Raw genomic sequence first — 20,483 nt, 5'->3', positions numbered from 1 at the left:
TTAGAGTTTTATAGCGACGACACCGGCTTGAAAAGAAATGCAGTGAAGTAGAGCGCTCTTATTCGTCGAGTTTTTGAAATAACCAGTAAACTACTTGTTCCCTCTTTACAAGTTACGGTTTAGTAACTTTTTCCACAGACAAAACCCACTGACTATTGATGGATGAACAATAGAAACACGGGTTATACAAGCAGTGTTCCCACAGCGTCCAGTTCAAAAGATTTCTGGATATTCATCTGTTTTATTGTGTATTTTCTCTTTTCGGTACGTGTAAGGCCGAAACTTCCTTTTTTCTCAAATTTTCTTTTATATTAGATAATTTATTAAATTTCAGTAAGTAACATTCCTTGGAAACTTCCAGTTCATTATTTTTATAAATTACAACTCAGAATGCATTATTTCAAGCAAAGAACACATTTATAAAACTATAAATCATACTCCCCAGTGATACACGTAAGCTTAGATTGCGCATGCAAAATTTTGACTGGTAAGATTTATGAACTTTTCATAATGCATATATTTAAGTGTAGAGCCGACCCGCTAGTCGAAACCAATTTGAAAGCGAACAAAACCGGTTTTCTAGGAATAAAGACGGCAAAAAGAGATAAGCCAGAGAGACGATGGCTTCATTACTCAGATCTGTGCCCGAAGACACTAGACCCGGTTTAATGACACGAAATGGATCGAAACTGCTGGACATCCGATTAAAAAATGAGAAAGAGATTAAGGAGAAAAAAATGATTTTTCGAAATATTTTCCATGGGTTTTTTACTAAGAATAAAAATCTGTAATAGTCGACTTAAGTGAGTAACAATGCTTGACGGCGTATTCTCGGAAAACTGACAGTTGTTTAAGGTAGTTTGGTGGAGATAGACGCTGCCTACCAATAATTACAATGGTGCCAGGAAGGAGGGAAGGGTCACAATGGACTTGGCAGTTGGAGGCGGAGTTAACCTTCGATGGTAACAATGGACGAACCGGAGGCTGAATGTAGGTGCAGAAGATTGAGACATCAGTTTGACGTGCACATAGAGAAAATGCTGCAGAAAAATAAGAATTTATTACACGTCATTGAAAATCGTATCTTTCTTTGACAAATGAAGTACCGGCGAGCGAATCGATTTAAAAACCATTTAATAAATCGAATTATTTATTGCTATTTCCGAATTTTGTTATTAATAAAGACGGAGGAAGAATTATTATAAGTTTTTCTGTAGATATATTTTAAAATTTTAAATGCTAAATGCTTAATTTTTAATTTCTTAAATCAGATTTAAAATAAACAAATATTTATATATATAACTTATATATATATAATTTTTCGTTTATTTCAAATACAAGGCTATTATTCGTGGCTTTGACAGATCGCTTACGCGAGAATGTATCGTCCTTGAACCCCGTTTTAAATAGTGTTAATAACGCACCCGAATAAATTAAACAATCTATCAATTATAAAATGTAATATATGAAAAAAAAAGAAAGAAAAAAGGCAAATATATTAATCAGTGTTAACAATGGGAAGAATCTCGATGGCCATCTAACATCTTCTTAACTGCATTTGGTACAAAGTGTAGACAAGTCATATTTCTCCCGCAGCTATTCTTATTTCAGCGAGAAGGGTCCTGCTCTATCTTAACAAATGTTGTTTTGTCAATCTTTTTTCTGGTCACATGGACGAAAATATTTCCTCTGGCTAACCCAGATTTGTTTACAAAAATTTGCTTTCCACATTTTTATCCAACGAATGGAATTTAAGAAAGTCACAAAAACGTATATAACGCTATGCAATCCGGATAGAGGGATGTCACCAGGACCGTTTGGTATGGTCTCGAATAAAGAAAAACCTAAAAAAAAAAATATAAATATTTATCACGGGAAAAAAAGCACGATATCGAATAACATAATTAAACTTTCTTTTATTTGTATGATTTTAAGGCCTTTGAAGAAGTGCGAGGCCTGACATTAGCTCGGGCCTCATCTCACCCTGACAATCGGAGCTTTAATTGTTCTCTTAAGTCTTTTATTGGCCAATTATGGCCATAATTGAATTGGCAGCGTTTTGTAATTGTTATAGCAAGTGCTCTACATAATTTATTAGCACACATAACTAACTAATTGATTTTAATCCATCAACTAGTTACGTATGCTAAATTCATTAACCATCGTTTATATTTTTTAAAACTTATTTAAAAATGAAAGTAGACCATTATTTTTTTGGAATAATAATAATAATAATAGCTCCAGGCATGCGCTCGAGTCTCGCCAGCATCTGTTTTGAATTTACTGGATTAAAAACAGTCCGTAACTGTAACGTAACATCAAATTTCGACGTTGTCATCGTAACACGATACAGAGACGAGTTGTTGAATGAAGTCCAAGTTTAAAATGTAAACTGATATTTAATATGTACATTAAAAAAATCATAAACTTTCATGTCATTCGTTTCTGCTTAAAGATATACTAACGAGGCTCAACCCGATAAAAACAATGAATAGACGTTATTAATTTTGAATTTTGAATTCAAATATTAAAATACATTAATGACGACACGTAGAATTTATTTAAACATTTTTCTCGTTTAAAAATTCTTTAATTATAAACTAAAATTGCCTAAAACCATGATTACTTTTTTTCTTTTTCTCCCTCGAAGATAACTCAAAAGTTGATTCTAAGTTAAAAAATAAAGACTGGAGGCTCTTATGCCGAGAACTTTTAACGTTTCGGCATAAAGGAATGATTATGAAAAAATATATTTTTTATTTGTTTAAAAGACATTCTGAGTATGGCTGACAATAGTAGCTTTTCTTAAGATCCCTCTTAACTTTTTTTTTTCTTTTCTTTCTGCAAACAACAACTGCCATTTTGTCTTTTTAAGTGTTCATTTTTTCCAGCATTAATTCGAAGCTGTTTCCACGAAAGAAAATATAAATTCAAAGGTTTGGTAAGAACAATATAATTATAAAGCTACTAACTTATTTGTTTCAAATTTCAAAATAATATAAAGATCTAATGACTACTTTCTAATTCTTTTTCTATCAAATGTTTGCTTTAAAGTAAAATTAACTATAGGGTAAAGGGTCTAATTCTATAGTTAATTTTTCTCCTTTATTGTATGGTGGAACACAGTTTAGTTTAAAAATAAAGTATGTACTATCTGATAATGATATATATGGCCGCGTTCTCCTTAACTTAGCAAAAATCTCAACTAGAGTTGTCAAAAGAAAAATTATAAATCACCCAAAATAGACTCCTCGCTAAAAAATAAATTTATGACGTCAAAACACAGTACGAAGTCGCATAACACGAGGAGAAAGTCATGTACAGTAACAGTAATTTTATTTTATTTTTATTTTTGAACAGAATACTTGGCCGGAGCTTGCAATAGATAACGTAGAAATGAATTAATTAGTGATAACGTTGACTTAGTTCGTGATATTTCTTAATATTATAACAGAAGGATTAAAATTCATATTTTTATATTAAATTTCATGGAAATTTGATTTATTTTGCCAGTTTTTATGTCGAATATATATACTTTTTTAATATGAAACGTATGACAAAAATCTGAGATAGTTTCGTGGAATACAAACAGAACTGACAAAAGACAGACAAGGCCCCTTTCTCTATTTCATACCATACAAATGATTTTCTAATATTTTAAGTTACGAAGTTAATTTTATTCCAAACTAGTAAAATATGATAACATTTGTCAGATAATTTATTATTTTTATGAACTTTCTAGGCCTCTTTAGGCCCAATTTATTTATATTCGCTGGCCTCATCTCAGCGGTGCTCAACACAAGTTCAAAAATATTGTAATTTCGCATGTAAAAAAGGCCTTCCTGTAAACTTCTGGCCTTTTCAAGGCCCTTCTGGATACCGACGTTACACATTTCCAATACTTTGTATGTTACTGTATGATTGTATACTTTATTCCCCAGCCTTTTGCCTCCTTCTTGACAAAATGGGCTCTCAGTCGACTCGGGCCCCTATACAGTTGCATGGTCTATTTATGGTAGCTCTGCCACTGGAAGTATGTTTAGTTATAATCAAAGTAGGTCTATTTACTATGTAATTATTAATTCAAGATTTCGTCTACAGTTCTAGACTTACGGGCTAATCCAGTTTTAAAAAGTACACTATTCTTTCGTAACGTAGATTATTCATTTTTACAATATAAGTACTGTACGTAGAGTAACACAATACAATAGACTAAGGAGGAACGTTTATTTTTACTGTTGTACAGTACAAAATACTGTACAGGACAGTTTGGTGAGTACAAAATAAATATTATTTTTTTATTTCTTAATTCTTCCCAAAGGGAGGGAATTAAACCCCCGGAAACCTTGGTATGGACGGCCTCGGCACCGTGATATAATCTATATTGTTAAAATAAATCTCTTCGTAAGTCAACATATTCTCATATTACGATAAGACGATGTTTATTAACCAAGTAATAGGTGCATTTTTTAAGGTGACAGAAGTAAATATTTTTCTCTTTAATCGTTCCAATGTTTAATGTAAGCTCGTATCACGTACTCTATTATACAATAAACCAGTCTGGAATTTCATTTTGTTTTTACACCGACTCTTACTTTAACTCTAGGAGTAAGTATAAGAGCCGGAGTCAAACTAGACAATTAAATTCAATAAACATATTCACTAAACGTCGTTTCGTGATTTAAGTCTATAGAAAACTTAATAATCTCTTATCGTATATATATCTTGTAACTTGTAAGTAATTAATTTCCAGAGTGATGACCAATAAAATATTCATCAATTAAATCAAGAATATTTAAAAGGTTGATACTTTAACAGAATATATCACATATAAATTAATTTATATAATAATATTATTAAGATTTAACTTACTTATTTTTAAATGTATAATAAACATGTATTATGCGAGTAATTCTGTAGAAATCGTTAATAAATCTAATATTTAAAATGTTATAACTCATATATACAAAGGAAATCAGTGGCGATTCCAGAAGAACCTGAAGGGGGGCTAATTCAAAAATTTAAATAATTATAAGTCCCTTGTGTTAACACGTGAGGATAAACCTTTATTTGTCATCATAAATGATTTTAAAAATGTTTTGAAGTTCGAATGAATGAATTTTTTGTGTCAACGGGGCTTGTTTAAGCTCTTGTTTCTCCCTGTAAATCCTCTCCCGTAAAGGAAATGAATTTCGAATGCATTGCCAATTACTGTGCACCGTACCGGATGTTCATGGAGTTCTTTAAAAAGTCGAATTACTCTTGTAAAATTCATCATTAATTGATAAGCGAACGGTTAAATTCGTGTCTAAACATTTTATGTTACAGCATTTATAAAATAATTTTAAAAACATTTTATGCCTATCGTTTTTAGAACAAATGATCAACTATATCGGGTAATTATTGTCAACATATATTTAATCCATGAAAGAATCCGTTTATTACAAACGCTTGATGAACTTTCGCGTAATAAAATGTAATAATTTTGTAGAAAAATAGTAATTTTAATCATTTAAAACAATATAAAACGATAAGGATGATACAGTTTAACTTAGTAATTATATCTTCTCGAGTATTTCTCCACTCGGCAGAGTGTTAAATTTAACATTCTGCTAGAAATACCAGATGACAAACAGTTGATGACGTCAGTTTTGGGACGTGGTGACAACGTGGTATGAAACTGTCAAAGCGACGGGTCTTTACTCCCAGGAAGGAAAAAATGGCTTAAGTTGCGATGTCAACGCAGATGCAACATTTCCTGAATCCCGTCGAGAAAAACGATATTTTTTATAAACACGAGTTGTATGTAACCTTCGGTCATTATTTTTATTAAATTTAATGAATACGACTGCAGGTAAAATCAACCAAGTTTACGTATTAATTAGCCACAAAAAGATTAAAAAATAAATTATTACTCATTGTTACTATCTTTCGGTTTTTTAATGCCACGCATTGTTTTCACTCGAACGCAATAAAATAATGGTGAGACTCCGACGTAACAATTCTATTGTTTACTTAGCAATTTCCTATAGATTATATTGTTATATTAACAAAAAAAGGAAGATATTTAAATGTATTTAAAGCTATTATTCAACGTTTAAAAGATACAATTTAAATAAAGACCGCCGTTTATTGTTATCACTCGTGAATATCTTAATATTTAAAGACCTTTGTTAATATTTGTAGATATCGATAGTGTTCACACATATCATGGAGCGATTGTTGAAGAAATAAGCCAGCACTCGAAATGTGTCAATCCACTTGAAGTGGTGAAGCATGTGCGTTAGTTCTCATTACCCCTCAAGCTTCTTTGCAGGGTGAAAATCTCTTTTGTCAGAATACTTCTAAGAAATCTCCTGAGCGAAAAATTATCTTTTAAATAACGAATAAGCTAAGTAACTTCCAATGAAGTTCATTAAGGGCTTAGTTAAAAGCTTTCCGGTCTTATTTACAATAAACGTCACCGGATAATACACATCGCATATACTGTATTTAAAAAATGTGTTTAATTTTAATCAATATTATACCACGTTTAAAGTGAACATTTGTTAAAAATTGCTGTAGTTTTTCTTGTTTTGCTACCATATTTCTGGTTGGATTATTAACATTTAATTATAAATTATTTATTAATTAAAATTTTAGAGTTTAATCCATGAATTTTAAAATAACTTAAAGCCATTATTATAACCAGTTATTATATTTAATAAGTTATTTTATTGTAAACATTTGTTTTTTTTTTTACTTTAATTTTCAGCTAAGACTGAAGTATTTTTTGGAACTTTGGCGTATTTTTGTATTTTTTAGGCTAATTATAATAATAATAATAAGAGTCTTTGAAATAGGAATAGCAAAATGTGTATTTATCAACCTGGGTGGTCCTTATATGTCGAATAATAATTACGGTACTAGTTTTCCTCCTCTCATTGAAGATTACAAATAGTATTTTTTGTAACAAATCTCTGATATTATAAAAGACTTTCCGACTAATTGTAAACTTTAATTCCCCCGTTTAGTTTTTAAGTTATATTCTGTTAAGAATATATTGTTATATATATATATATATATATAACTTTAAGATTTAGGGATTTTTTCCCCGAGGTGAATAAAATGAAAACAAAGGAGGCTGCAGGTGAGGGAAGCTTTTGTGTGTTATTTACTACCCGAGGGTTACACGTGGCACAGACTTAGAGGCCTGATGACGTCACAGGTCTTCCATCGACTCATTCTGAATTGGTTGTGTGCAGCTGCCTTTGCTTTGCGGTTTTTCTAAAAGGTAAAAATAATCGTCTCGGAATGCCGTTTCGTGCTAAACGCGACATAAATTACGCGACAAGAAAAGGAAAAAAGTGGTTTAAGAAATCGTAACATTCAAATTTAAATTTTCAAGTGTCCATGTATACAATAATTCTCTATCGTTGCATCAGTGACGTTTGATCTTCGACGATTTTCTATCCATGGACGAATAAATCAGTTAAATTCTTTATGTAAAAAGAAACTTTGTTGCAAAAATGACTCTTCTTTTATTTAATTCCCAATTATAAAATTAATGAACAATGGTCCTCGCGTTTTGATTTTGTTAAAATATATATTTTAAAAAAATACACAAATATTAAAAAAAGTCTTTTATTTTAATAATCTGAACATAATTTAATATATAAATTTTACTGTACATAACCTGAGATTTTCTCGAAGGGACGGATTTTATTTTTTCCTCCAGTAAAAACCTGTAAAAGAAAAACGATGATGGTAAATTTATGGTTTAAATTCGCATATAAGTATTAATTATGGTTTATTTCTGGAGAAAACCGAAACCGGGGAGAGTCAGCGGGGTCATTTGTTCCCATTCGGGGGGTCACGTGATACGTGACAAAACGCCGGGACTTCGATCCAGTAGAGGCACTCACTCACTCCAATAGACACGTGCTTTTACATACGCCCGAAACTTCCATGCAGTCACTATTGTCAATGCGAAAAACTTCTATTGATGAATAACGTCAAAAGTATTGGTTTTGAAGTGGGTTAAAAATCAATAGGCTACTAGAAGTTTCGCATTTAGAAATGATTACTGACGTTTCGGTCGATTAATATTAATAAAATTCGATTCAACGTAGTAAAAAACTAAGTTTTTAAGCTAAGAATCACAAGATAAAGTCATTAGGGGCTGTTTTGGGTAGCCCGAAGCAAGCCTTATCCACCCTCCCATTACCTCAGTCAGCCATCTGGCATTGGTTGTAAGGACTGGCATGTCTGCCCCGGGCACGGACAACTACAGGAGAGATATATACGCCACCCATATCTTGGTACTACGTAATTATAATAGCTGACAAACAAGAAATAAAAATTTCAAACACAAAATCCAAATGAAAAGTGATGAAAGAACAATTGCCGATTATATTCTTCGTTGCGTTATTTTTAAACACCTCGAGAATCCTTTAAGAGAAAGAAAGCCGCGCACAAGTAAGGAAATTTAAATGAACATTTGAATTCCGATTCAACAAATAAAAGTAAATATCGACATTTTAAACGAATACTTGGATTATAAAACTCGAGATACGATTTTAGAAAAAGCTCGAGAATGAATATGCGAACGTTCAGTCATAAACTAGAGAGATATTTCCCTCCTATTTATATATTAGGCAGAAATATCGCATTTACAATACGAGCCAGTTCGACAGAGCCATTAATTTACAAATATGAGGCCCCGAAACAGGACCCTAAACAGTTTTAATATAGCTTCTGACTCAAATACATGAGAACCGACGAAGTTTAGATTTTTTAATAAATAGAGATTGCGCATCTCATTTGTTTTTATTCTAGTTTTATTCACTTATTAACTGAAGAAGTGTTTGTTTAACATTTCGAGTAAGCGTTAGAGCATTCTGTCGTTTTTGACTGGCAGACAAAACAAACAAGAGTGATAACCCGGAGCGGTTTTTTTCGCAAACCAAAACACACTCCAAATTAGAAAACAGCTGAACACATTAACATTTTCGTACAGTTTTTTTTAAAGGGTAAAAAGAGGCCAGTTGTCATCCTCACACCAGGTAACCCGTCTAGAAATGAAGATATCTAGGAGGTCGGCTAGGTTATCTACAAAAGATGTTGCTTTGGGGCAATTGCAGTTCTTGGTTGGTCCACGACGAAAACTCCATAACATTCGAAGGACAAGTGACGGTAGTACACTGACCTCGAACTCTCCCCTTTTGGAAAACGGTAAGATAGTAATAGAAAAGTATAGAGACGGGAATTTATTTCTCCATTAATCAAATTGTAAAATAAATGCGTTCAAAAATTTGGCCACGCGGGTAATATATCAAACTGGCCTAGAGCTGTGTATAACTCACCTTGACTATCTCCACGGTTTGGTGAAAATGATGTTCCACACTATACAAGTCCAGAATAGAAGTTTATATCCTAAATAACACGCGGACGATAGTTCATTTTCTTCTTTAGCAGTTATTTTCCCGTAACATAAATAATTTGTGTTCCGTTTCACTTCGTGACACGCAAAGTCTTCGCTACCATCACAATAACACGTTCTTAACTTGGTCGCTTTGTCTTGCCTGTTGAGAATTGCCAAACTGTTATTGCAACGCGGAGTGCACTTTCTACCATGGAACATGCTTCTGCACAACCTATGGTAATAATCTAATGCGGTAGAACAGAGGGGATCGGCAGCGCAGATCCACTGTGCCACGGAACACGATACCACACTATCTTCCGCCATCGCACTCATCACCTCGGGCCTACATACTTCGATCCGTTCTTTACTTTGCTCGCAGAATTCGGAATTGTGACAATCGCAGTCCACTAGTACTTGACCTTCTTCGGTACTCATCAACGCTACCAGAGCTCGTTTGCAGGGAGCGGGACATCTCTTGGATCTTCCTGCCATGACTTCGGCACAGTCGATCATGTAACTGCGTAAAGCCATCCCGCAACCCACTCTATAAGCGCACTTCATCCTGGCAATTTCGCATTGTTCGGGTTCGGTGGTCGACATCCCTACACATAAACTGCTCAGGAACAACAGTGCGTTCCCGAAAATACAGTTCATGGCTCGACGGAGTCAACATGAATGGATTCGGGCTCTGTTATTACACACGTCTCCGCATCTCGTCGGTTTCCAATGTTATGAACCAAGCTCCGCCAAGTGGGGAGTACGAATCTCCACCCTCGTACGCTCGACCAATCGCCTTTCTCGTAGATACTCTACATCCGGGAACGTCTTAAGCTCCACCTTTCTACACCACGTGACTGATAGGCGACACGCTGACCCCCGTCATCTATCTTGACTGTCAAGACTGCGTTGTTTATTGATTAGAGTGAAACAAGCTGAAGAAAGTCGTCAACGGCGAGTGACGTTGTTGACAGCTGCAGGTGTGGAGTTAGTTTGGTTTTACTGACCAAAACAAAAGCGGCCGGCCTTTGATCCCAGCGGTAACATTACATCTTTAAAATTCATCATTATACACCTTCGTTGCAAACAATTAACGTTAGATTCGATTTTAGATATCCGAGTAAGATAATCAATTAGTTTTAGCAACTGTTAGTAACGTGTCCAGATAAAACAGATTCGGCAACAACACTACTATATTAAATATAAATTATTTTATTTCTATTTACAATATCTGCATATTTTAATTCATCTGTGAGAAATGATTGTTTTCAGCGTGCCGAGTGTTAGAGGTTTTGCCTCTCTTAACTGAAAAACAACACGTTTCAGCTGTCTTGCCACAGTTGTAACGATGACAGAGATGGATAATGTCTTTTGAAGTGTTCGATAACAGTCGCGGTCAATTTTGGAAGGATAATCTTTCACTTTACATGAGAAAGAACTTATTCTACTCTATTGGTGCCTAGTACTTAGACCTAACTTAAAAAATTACATTCTTTATCAACACATATCAATCAATTTAAAAAAAAAAAAAAATGCACACAGAAAGCTTAGCCTATACAGTACATAGATATATACGTCTACTTGTATACATGTCTTGGGCCTATTTGACTGTAAAATATGCCATAATATTATGCAAATGCCAATTTAAAAAAAAAAAAAACACGAAATTAATGGCGTTATTCATTTTGAATTTTATAAATTAAACAAAACCTGTTAACGCAATCACATCCTTATTTAGATTTTGATGAAGAAAGTATTAACGAATGGCTTTGTAAATATAATAATATATGATCATTTTTAAAAATCTGTTCTATTTCTATAAAATTTATTATTTTAAGCTTGGTTTACAAAAAATAACATACATTTTTTAAATCAATGTACGGTTATCGTCGATTACAATTATTTGTATTTAGTTTTACTATAATCCTAATTAAATAATACACACACTATTGTGACTAATTTTATGAAAATTAATGTTTAAAATGTAAAAATTAATAAAGATAAATAGAGAATTAATAAGCTTTACGTAAGCGTAAAGTATTAATAAAATTTGCTAATACGAATTTAAAATAAATTTATTATTATTTCGGTAGTATTTAGTTATTATTGTTATTGTTAAACGCTTTTATTTAAATTGCTTTGTATCGTCCTTGCTTCATTCACTTCTAATGAAGATAGAAGGCCGAAACTTTGAGGACATAACAGTCCAATGACAATGCATTTTAATGTTTTACGGGATGGGCCCCAATATCGAAAAACATAACGAATAGAAACTTTTTTTAAAAAAATTTAATATTACTAAATAAATTAATAACAAAACTTTTGTATCTTATTGATTTATCAGTCGAAAAACGAGTATTTTAACTAAAAGAAAGTATATACAAGGAGGTCCTCTACTTTCGTATGAAAGTTGAAATGTACGAAAGTAGAGCATGTAAAAAAAACATCAAAAAGGGTTTTCAAAATATTTATTTTTTTATTGATTAGTACCTGGTGTTTTCTTTATAAATTTGTCAACAGATAACTGAGAATTGTACTCTTTCTTTTCTTGATAAAGACTTCTGTAACATGCTGTGTCTTTTTCTATTCCCTTGGTACGTGAGATATACGCTCTCCATTGGGATCATATTCTTCCACGATCAAAAATTTTTCAAGATGCATGAAGGCTAAATCAAGACTGGTTAATGTTACCTATGGTTTCAAAATGGCGGCTCGTCTCTGATTCCAGCGAATAGAAGAAAGGAAACAGTGACGTACGTTCTAACCTAACCTAACCTATTCTAATAATTTTGTTGATAATAATTATTGTAATTTATTAGAATAGGTAAGGTTAGGTTAGAACGTGCGTCCCCACTGTTTCCTTTCTTCTATTCGCTGGAATCAGAGACGAGCCGCCATTTTGGAACCATAGGTAACATTAACCTCAAGACTGAACCTGTGACGCCGAAAATGCATGTGATTAATGTCGGAGAGGTGGGGAGGAACTAGTGACTAATAGTTCATGAGAAGGGGAGAATCGTTACATGAAAGTACGCGCGTTTTGCCATATAGTTCGATAAAAATCGAAAGTACGAAATATGTACGAAAGTAGAGGACTGCCTTATGCTGAAACACTTTAATAGTACGTGAATGAGAATGATGTGTGAAAATACAACAGAATCACACTTTTAATACTATTTAAAGATGGTTTTTAGAAATCAATTTAATGAGAAACGTCATAAAACGAATTCTAGTTTCTTTAGGACTGTTAAATTGATGTTGTTCTCTAAAATATAATTTTTAACTATATTTATTACACCGAAATTTATAAAAAAAAAAAGGAACAGTACTTAGATATTTCATTTTATACAATCACAATAAAGAAAATTTATACCGTACCATTAGAAAAACGGGACCTGCTGCACAATCACCAATTTGGTTTATAGTTTAAGGTTGATATTTTATCAACCTTAAACTATAAATCAAATTGGTAGAATATTTTCGTACAATAAATTCTCCTATTTAATCAGCACTATATTCCCGCATAGTCGTTAATTATTAATACATACGTATGCAGAGATACTATTTTGTACTTCCCGAATAATTATTTAAAAGTATTAATTTTAAAACACTTAATTCATAAGGTTTTTAATTCTCATCTTAATATAGTAAACTCGTGCATGACATTTAATGCATTTATAGTGATTTACTTTGAAAAAAAGTTAAATCTACACTAAAATTATTCTATTGTATATAAAATATCACTGTTTTTATAAGTATAGGTACTGTACTTTATCTATGAACACGAATAACGTGCAAGATTTACGGATGCAAATATTACTATTTACATTGGCTCGAAATTCTGTTTATGAATATAATTTAAAAGGTATGTAATATACCATCATTGTCCAATTTCCAGCCTTACGTATATCTTTTGTTAAATTTGTCTAAACGCAGGAATTACCATACAAATAACATTTCAATCTGTACTCAACAATAAAAATAGAATCTATAGATCATTTCTCATTGCACGGAACAATAATATTAATCAAAGCTTTCGACCAATCACTGACAATGAAAACAACAAACATCCAGAAATTTAAGGCTTTTTTTAGTTTCAAAGGATCGACATTTGATTAAAACCAGTTCATTTTTCCTACAGTTATTCTGGAAATTCTTGTCATTGCCATATGTTCGTTGATCGAGTTAAATAAAAATAGGATCACGAACACATCCGAAAGGTCTAGATACGCTACCACTTCCGTTAACATTCCGTCCTTATCACATAATCGTAATGAGAACTTTGCGTGGCATTCGGCGATAACGCAGGAAAAGAAAACTCAAAGGCACCGACATTTATTATATTCTAAAAGAAAATCAATGTTAAGTCTAATATTTCTCTACAATTTATTGTCAGATAACCGTAAATTGGTCAATTATTCACTGCAATACTGTATCAAAAAATCTATTTCTTCAAAAAGAAATTTCCATAGCGAACCAAATGATATTGAATGTGTGTTCTGTTCCTTTGTTACAGGTTTTACATATTATTTAAACGTGCAAGGATAAATATTACGGTTCTTAAGCCCTTAAGAATTGGATTACACTAATATAAAAATTATTATTATTATATATAAGGGGCTGTTCATAAATGACGTCCCACACTGGAAGGGGAGAGGAGTTGAACTTCAGTGGACGACCGTTTATTTCATTAAATTTTATACAGTTTATGCATTTTATTATATTTATTTCAAAATTTCTTGTATGTTTAGTTTATAGTTAAGCTGTCTATCATTCATAAAGTAATAAGGGGACAGGAGGGGTTACTAAAACTTGACAAACTGGAGGGGAAGTAAAAATTTCAAGACGCAGACATAATTTATGGACAGCCCCTAAGAATGTTATCATCTATATTACCATTGATACATTTTAATAACTCTGAATGGTAATTGGAAATGGTTTGAATGTCAAATAATTAAATTTTTAATTACAGTATAGCAAATGAAAACTTTCAATTAATTACATTTATAATTACTTCTTTGATGATTTAATGTGATTAAATTCATGGATGATGGGGTTAGGTTTTTGAAGTTCATTATTTCAAATCAAAATCATCTTCTAATCAAAAACAAATAAATATTAAGCTAAAAGGTTTTACATATAGGTTTAAAAAATCAGAAAAATTTCACATTATTATTTTTATATGGGAAATTTTCAACTCTTAATTAAATCAACTAAATTATTCAATTAAAGACACCACTAATAAAAATTAAAATTGGACCATAAATTTTAATAATGTTTTTGTGTCTGTTTAATTTTAAAAGTAAAACTGAAAAATAAGTATTTCTTCTTGCAAATATTTTTATTGACAAGTAAAAACTGCATATTTGAGAATTAAAAAGTAAATTTACCAGTAATAATATTTCCTTAGAAAAGTTTTTCTTCATATATTTTTCAAAATAGAATAAATATCAAATTGCAAAAGTACATTAAATATATATGTATATATATATTAAATAAAGAAAAGTATTATTCTTTTGATTTTTCCAGCTTAATTTTATTACGCTTCACATATTTGATCATCTTAGAATAATTCAAAATTGATAAAAGTTGCTTGTTCATTTATTTGGCAACCATACATTGTAGATAGTATTTCACAATCACAAAGGAAAAATATATAATGCTGTATATACATGCTACATTGTAAAATATCACAACAAAAATATAAATAAAAACAATTAAATAATGAGCAAACTGAATAATACAATATACATTAAAATAAAAAAATAAAAAAAAATATATATATATAAACAATAGTAAAAGTTGGCACAATGAATGTTTGCATAATCAATAATTTACATAATCATATTTAACTTAATGTAAAACCCTAATATATAAATCTTGCCTTTTTCAATTAAATTTGTACATCAACATTTCACAATTACTGTGATACAGTCTTGCTGATTATTATGCAAATTATACAGAGTAAATAAAATGCGTAAGGTTTCATTTAATTAATCAAATTAGAAATTTTATTATAACTAACCGAAACACGTAAAACTGCGTAACTTAATTATATCTAATGTTTTAATTTTGTTTAATTATATTGCATTTGTTGATAAAATGTACGTACATTACATCTGCAGCAAACAATCGTTATCGTAACATAAATATAAAAATTTCTTTTTTCAACTTTTCAAGCTGCTATAAATTAACATGATTTGATTTTATGCATACCAGAAAACATTTCAAATAGTTGCCATGCAACTATGAAATAATAAGCCAAATCTTCAATACAGGATATTTTAAATTATAAATACTGTCTATGAAAATTAATTTAGAATAATTATATAAGATATACATTTCTTTTCAAGCTGTCAGAAAATCCATATTTCAGTTATATATAAGATACAGTTTTTATGTAACGGAATCAATAAATATAATAAAAAAATGTGTCAAAAATATCAGAAAATCTTTTAAATTTTTTAAAAATAAATGATGTATTATATTTTTATTTTCTTTATAAAAAAACTTGAACTAATAACAAAATAAAAGAGATATTGGATACTAATCTTAATAGTCATTATCTTTGAACATTTAAAAACTTACTTCTAATAGAGTAAATTTAACAATTGTGAAAAGTTTATACAGTTCATTACTACATTTTATTTTTTCTTTGCATAAATATGGGGAAGATTTACTATTTACATAAACCAAAGCCAAACAAATCTATCTCACAGGCCTTCTTGGAAATATATGATAAATAAATTAAAAAACTGATCTTTATTTTAAGAAAGGAACAATTTTACATATCTAAGCATTTTTAGAAAGTATTAACAAATTTGTTTTAAGTCACGTTAATAATAAATCTTAAAGTTTTGATCTAATACCAAATCCAAGAAAAATCTCCTATAGATAAAATTATTTTTTGTGTAAAATAATAACTGCTTTTTTAGGAGGATGTTACGTTTTCCAAAATACTGTATAAAGACCAAGATCTAAAATAGGACCATCACTTCAGATATAAAAAGGATTTCTTAAAGAAATATATTAAGTACATTTTAATATAATGAGAATAATTTTTATAATTCTTTGAGATTCAATAAATGTCAACACTTGAATATGGACGTCATCCATTAATCATGTATACAGTTTTCGAGCCACTTTTGGTTGTGTATAATGATGTGCTTTTGGTAAATACCTCTTCTTTAATTATATGTAAAATAGTTCGTGGACATTCCTGACATTGAAGAAATGACTTTATAAAATATTTGCAAAACTTATTTTAACTGACAGTTTATTCATGCAACTAGTAAGTGGTCATATAAGAACAAATCCATATCCCATTAATACTAGTAAAAAAAGTCCACAGAGACAATGCCTAGACCCCTTTCCTCCCATTGTGTATAATGATACAACTCCCTCCCCCTTAAACTGTATACATAATTAATGCATAACCCCATGAATCATATAAAGATTATAAATGATATAGACTAATGGAAAACTAGAATTACAAGAAAACTGTTCAAATATCTACTTTTTTAAATTACTAAATTTCCTTAGATTTTTTCATTTATCACCACTAAGCAGTTTTTAGTTCATATTTTAGCTCAACATTTGGAAACAATCACTTGAGACTTAAAATAATAAAACAGAAATACAAATGCATTGAACAAAATCAAAGATAATTTTTAAAAAATCAATCTGGAATGTTAAGTACAAAAAATATAACTTTCAAAACAAAAATAACACTAATTGTAAAATACATATTTGACAATATAATATAATTCAATTAATGATAATAATCAAAACAAATATAAAATGCATGAACCAAAACACTAAATTTTAATAAACAGTTATTATATTTTAATCTCACCTAAAAATCCTAAATTACTATTTGAAATAAAGTTTTTAGGAAGTACAAAAAAAAAACTGCTTATTTTTGAAAAATAATATAGTACAATAGAACTCATCTATTAGAAAGTTCCTTAATAGCAAGGTTTGCTTGAAAGCAAGATATTCTAGTACATTGGCAAAATCCTATACATTTTAGTATAAAGTAGTTTGACTAATAGTAAGTTGCTTATTGGCAAGATTTTCCTATTAGAAAGCTATTTTTGTGCACTACCTAAGAAATTAGCTTACCTATTAGCAAATTTTGACAATAAACACTCCCTTACTGATCAGTTGGAGTTATTTTGGTGGATATTATCAAATAAAACACAATTTCAAAGATGCTACATGAGCTGAAAGTAAGTGGTCCAAAAAAACACATCACTGTCTTTTTGTGGTGTTAGCACATTTGGTGAAAAACTGCCTTTGCTTGTAATAGGAAAGAGCAGGATGCCACATTCTTTTCATAATGAGCATATATCCATGTCATGTACAAGGTAAATTGACATTCCTGGATGACTGGAGAATTGTTTAAGCAAAATGTACAAAAACTTGTTTGATGTATGGCCATAAACAAACTTATCATTGTATTAATAATTGATAATTGTGGGGTGTTCTCGAGTCTTCAATGTTACTGGCATTTAATTTTTTTCCCAGAAGTTAATCTTAAAATAAATTATTGTAATGACTTTCATTATGGTAAATTTGACTATGAACAAATGTAAGTTCATATTATTGTTATTGTTAATTTCTGCAATTGAGTCGAATTCAGGTCCTTTGCAAAGATCTCCATCAAAGAGAGGAAGACCACCTTTAAGTTGACAAAAACAACGTTCTTGTAAAAAAAATTCCTTTAAATTTGGATACAAAATTAATAGCCAAATTTACAGAAGAAAAGAAGTTTGACTCTCCTACTCAATCAGGTGAGCAAACTAAATCAAATTCTTCACAAGATTTATCTATAGTGGAAAGTGAAAACACTACAACTGCAGATTTATGGACTAAAATAGCTGAATTAATTACTTCTAATAATGATAAGCTGGCTAATCATTACTAGAAGTAATTAATTCAGCTATTTTAGACCATCTCTAATCAAATTTCGTTGATCAGAGTTGAATTAAATGTAATACTAAATATAAAAATATTTAGTATTACATATAAAAATATTTGTTATAAAGTCAGTAATAAGTTCCTTATTACTGACTTTATAATTGATCTCTCTATTTTAATTATGTCTTCGTAATTAAAATAGAGTGGTCGGTATGGAGACATAATTAAAATAGAGAGATCAATTATAAAGTCAGTAATAAGGAAAAAAGTAAACAAATATTTTTATTGTCTAAAAAATCTAAAAAATTTAAATTAGAAAAGAGAAATAATAATAATGATAATGATGGAAATAGTAATAGAAATGATCAGTATAATATTAAAAAGAATATTAAGTTGAATAAAAAATTTGATTACCCTTCAACTGCAGAGAAAGAAGAATGGATAAAAAAATTAATCATAAATTTAACAGATATAGAAGTGCCAAAGGATTACCTACGTTTACTATCATATGGAAGTAACATGAATTTATCTATATTTATAAAAACTATTGAAGTTGTGGCTGAAATAGAAAGTATGATTCAACAAATTCCAGGAAAACAGAAGGATAAAAATCAGTTAAGGAAACATTTAAGTAAAGATCTTCAAAAATATAAAGGAAAAGATGCGTACAAGAATTATATATTAGACAAAAAAGCAATTAAAATAAATAAGAAAATAAATAGATTAATTAAGTTTTTTAAAAATAAACAAATTTCTATTATAAAGGCAGATAAATCTTATGCACTTATAATTATTAAAAATTCAAACTTAAACAAAAGAAAAAACAAATAGTAGCTACAGATGAATATGAAGTTTTACCCAGCGATCGAACAGAAGACCTTAAAAAGAAACTAATTAAATTAATGAAAACATATAGAAAGGAGTTTACAAGCCAAGAATTTAAGAAGATCGTAAACTTGAATAATGTACATATCCAGCAACTTAATATTCGACTCAAAACCCACAAGGTGGGACAGATTTTTAGACCTTTAGTGGATTTTAAATTTTCGGTATTATATAATTTGGAACATTATATAAAAAATTATTTGCAGTGTATACCCGACTCTAAATATACCGTAAAAAATGTGGATCAATTAATCTCAAGATTAATGCAAGGTCAAAATAGGGAATCTTATAGATTCCTATCTTTGGATGTAAAATCTATGTATCCTTCAATAAATTGGAATTTTATTATGGAAAGTTTAAGTAAATATAATTTACCTTGTCATATTTTAGAATTTATTCAGTTTACTTTTAAAAATAAATATTTTAAAATTTCTACAGAACATTATCGTCAAAGAGACGGGATTGCAATGGGATCAGTAATTGGCCCAAAACTTGCAGACATTTGTATGGCATCAGTAGATGAAAAAATCTTCCAGTTTCAAGGTATTGTTTTTTATGCTAGATATGTGGATGACATATTAGTTTTGTACGACTCAAATGATGTCACAGCTGAAAACATTAAGAATTATGCAAATAGTTTAAATAATAACATTAAATTTACTTATGAAGAAGAAAGAAATTATGAAATTAATTATTTAGATGTAACAATTACAAGACAAAATGAAACATTGTCGTTTTGTAAGTACGAAAAAATATGTAATAACAATAAGGTAATTAATTATAAATCATATTGTTCTATAGGAATAAAATGAAATGTTTTTTTGATGGAATTAAAGAAAATATTCAATAGAACAACTTTAAAAGAATATTAAAATTTTTTTAGTAGCTGTATTTATGTTTAATAGGTGGTCGTCTCTTTAATCCGAAAGAATTCGGTAGACTGTCTTACAGCTATTATTTAAAAGAATATATTGAAATTGAAATTAAGAATCTTTTTAAAAAATATTTATTAAATGATTATCCACAACAGCTTATACATAAGTGGCATAGTACGTATATTAATAATAGATATAATGTTAAGAATAAAAAAATAGAAAATTTATATATTAAAGTACCATACATCTCAAAATGTTATGAAAAATATAAAATCTGTATTAAAGAATTATTTTCTGTCAACTTAGTAGGTGAACAAGAAATAAATTAAACAAAGGCATTTGTTTGATTAATAAAGCAAATAAGACACAATCGAAGAATCTTTTGAGATCTTTGGAGGTGG

General features: G+C 30.0%; 1 protein-coding gene and 1 long non-coding RNA gene across 2 annotated transcripts; one reads left to right on the top strand and one right to left on the bottom strand.

Moving 5' to 3' along the window:
• Positions 1-7,609: 7,609 nt before the first annotated feature.
• On the bottom strand, positions 7,610-10,241 carry LOC136986655 (growth arrest-specific protein 1-like). The gene is made up of 2 exons (XM_067284238.1): positions 9,345-10,241; positions 7,610-7,724 (listed from the first exon to the last, which is right to left on the bottom strand). The coding sequence occupies exon 1, from the start codon at positions 10,055-10,057 to the stop codon at positions 9,350-9,352; it is 708 nt and encodes a 235-aa protein (XP_067140339.1). The 5' UTR covers positions 10,058-10,241; the 3' UTR covers positions 7,610-7,724; positions 9,345-9,349.
• An 8,415-nt stretch (positions 10,242-18,656) lies between these two features.
• On the top strand, positions 18,657-19,832 carry LOC136986658 (uncharacterized). The gene is made up of 2 exons (XR_010882513.1): positions 18,657-19,287; positions 19,414-19,832. It is a non-coding gene; the product is annotated as an uncharacterized lncRNA (long non-coding RNA).
• Positions 19,833-20,483: the final 651 nt, after the last annotated feature.

Source organism: Centruroides vittatus, unplaced genomic scaffold (assembly GCF_030686945.1).
Source record: "Centruroides vittatus isolate TY-2023 unplaced genomic scaffold, ASM3068694v2 scaffold_1167, whole genome shotgun sequence".
NCBI classification, from domain to species: domain Eukaryota; kingdom Metazoa; phylum Arthropoda; class Arachnida; order Scorpiones; family Buthidae; genus Centruroides; species Centruroides vittatus.
Note: the sequence above shows the minus strand (reverse complement) of the source record. Positions and strands in the feature narration are given on the sequence as shown.

What these genes read in the sequence shown, in the direction of transcription:
- LOC136986655 (XM_067284238.1), bottom strand. Translation starts at nt 10,057, where the DNA reads ATGAACTGTATTTTCGGGAACGCACTGTTGTTCCTGAGCAGTTTATGT.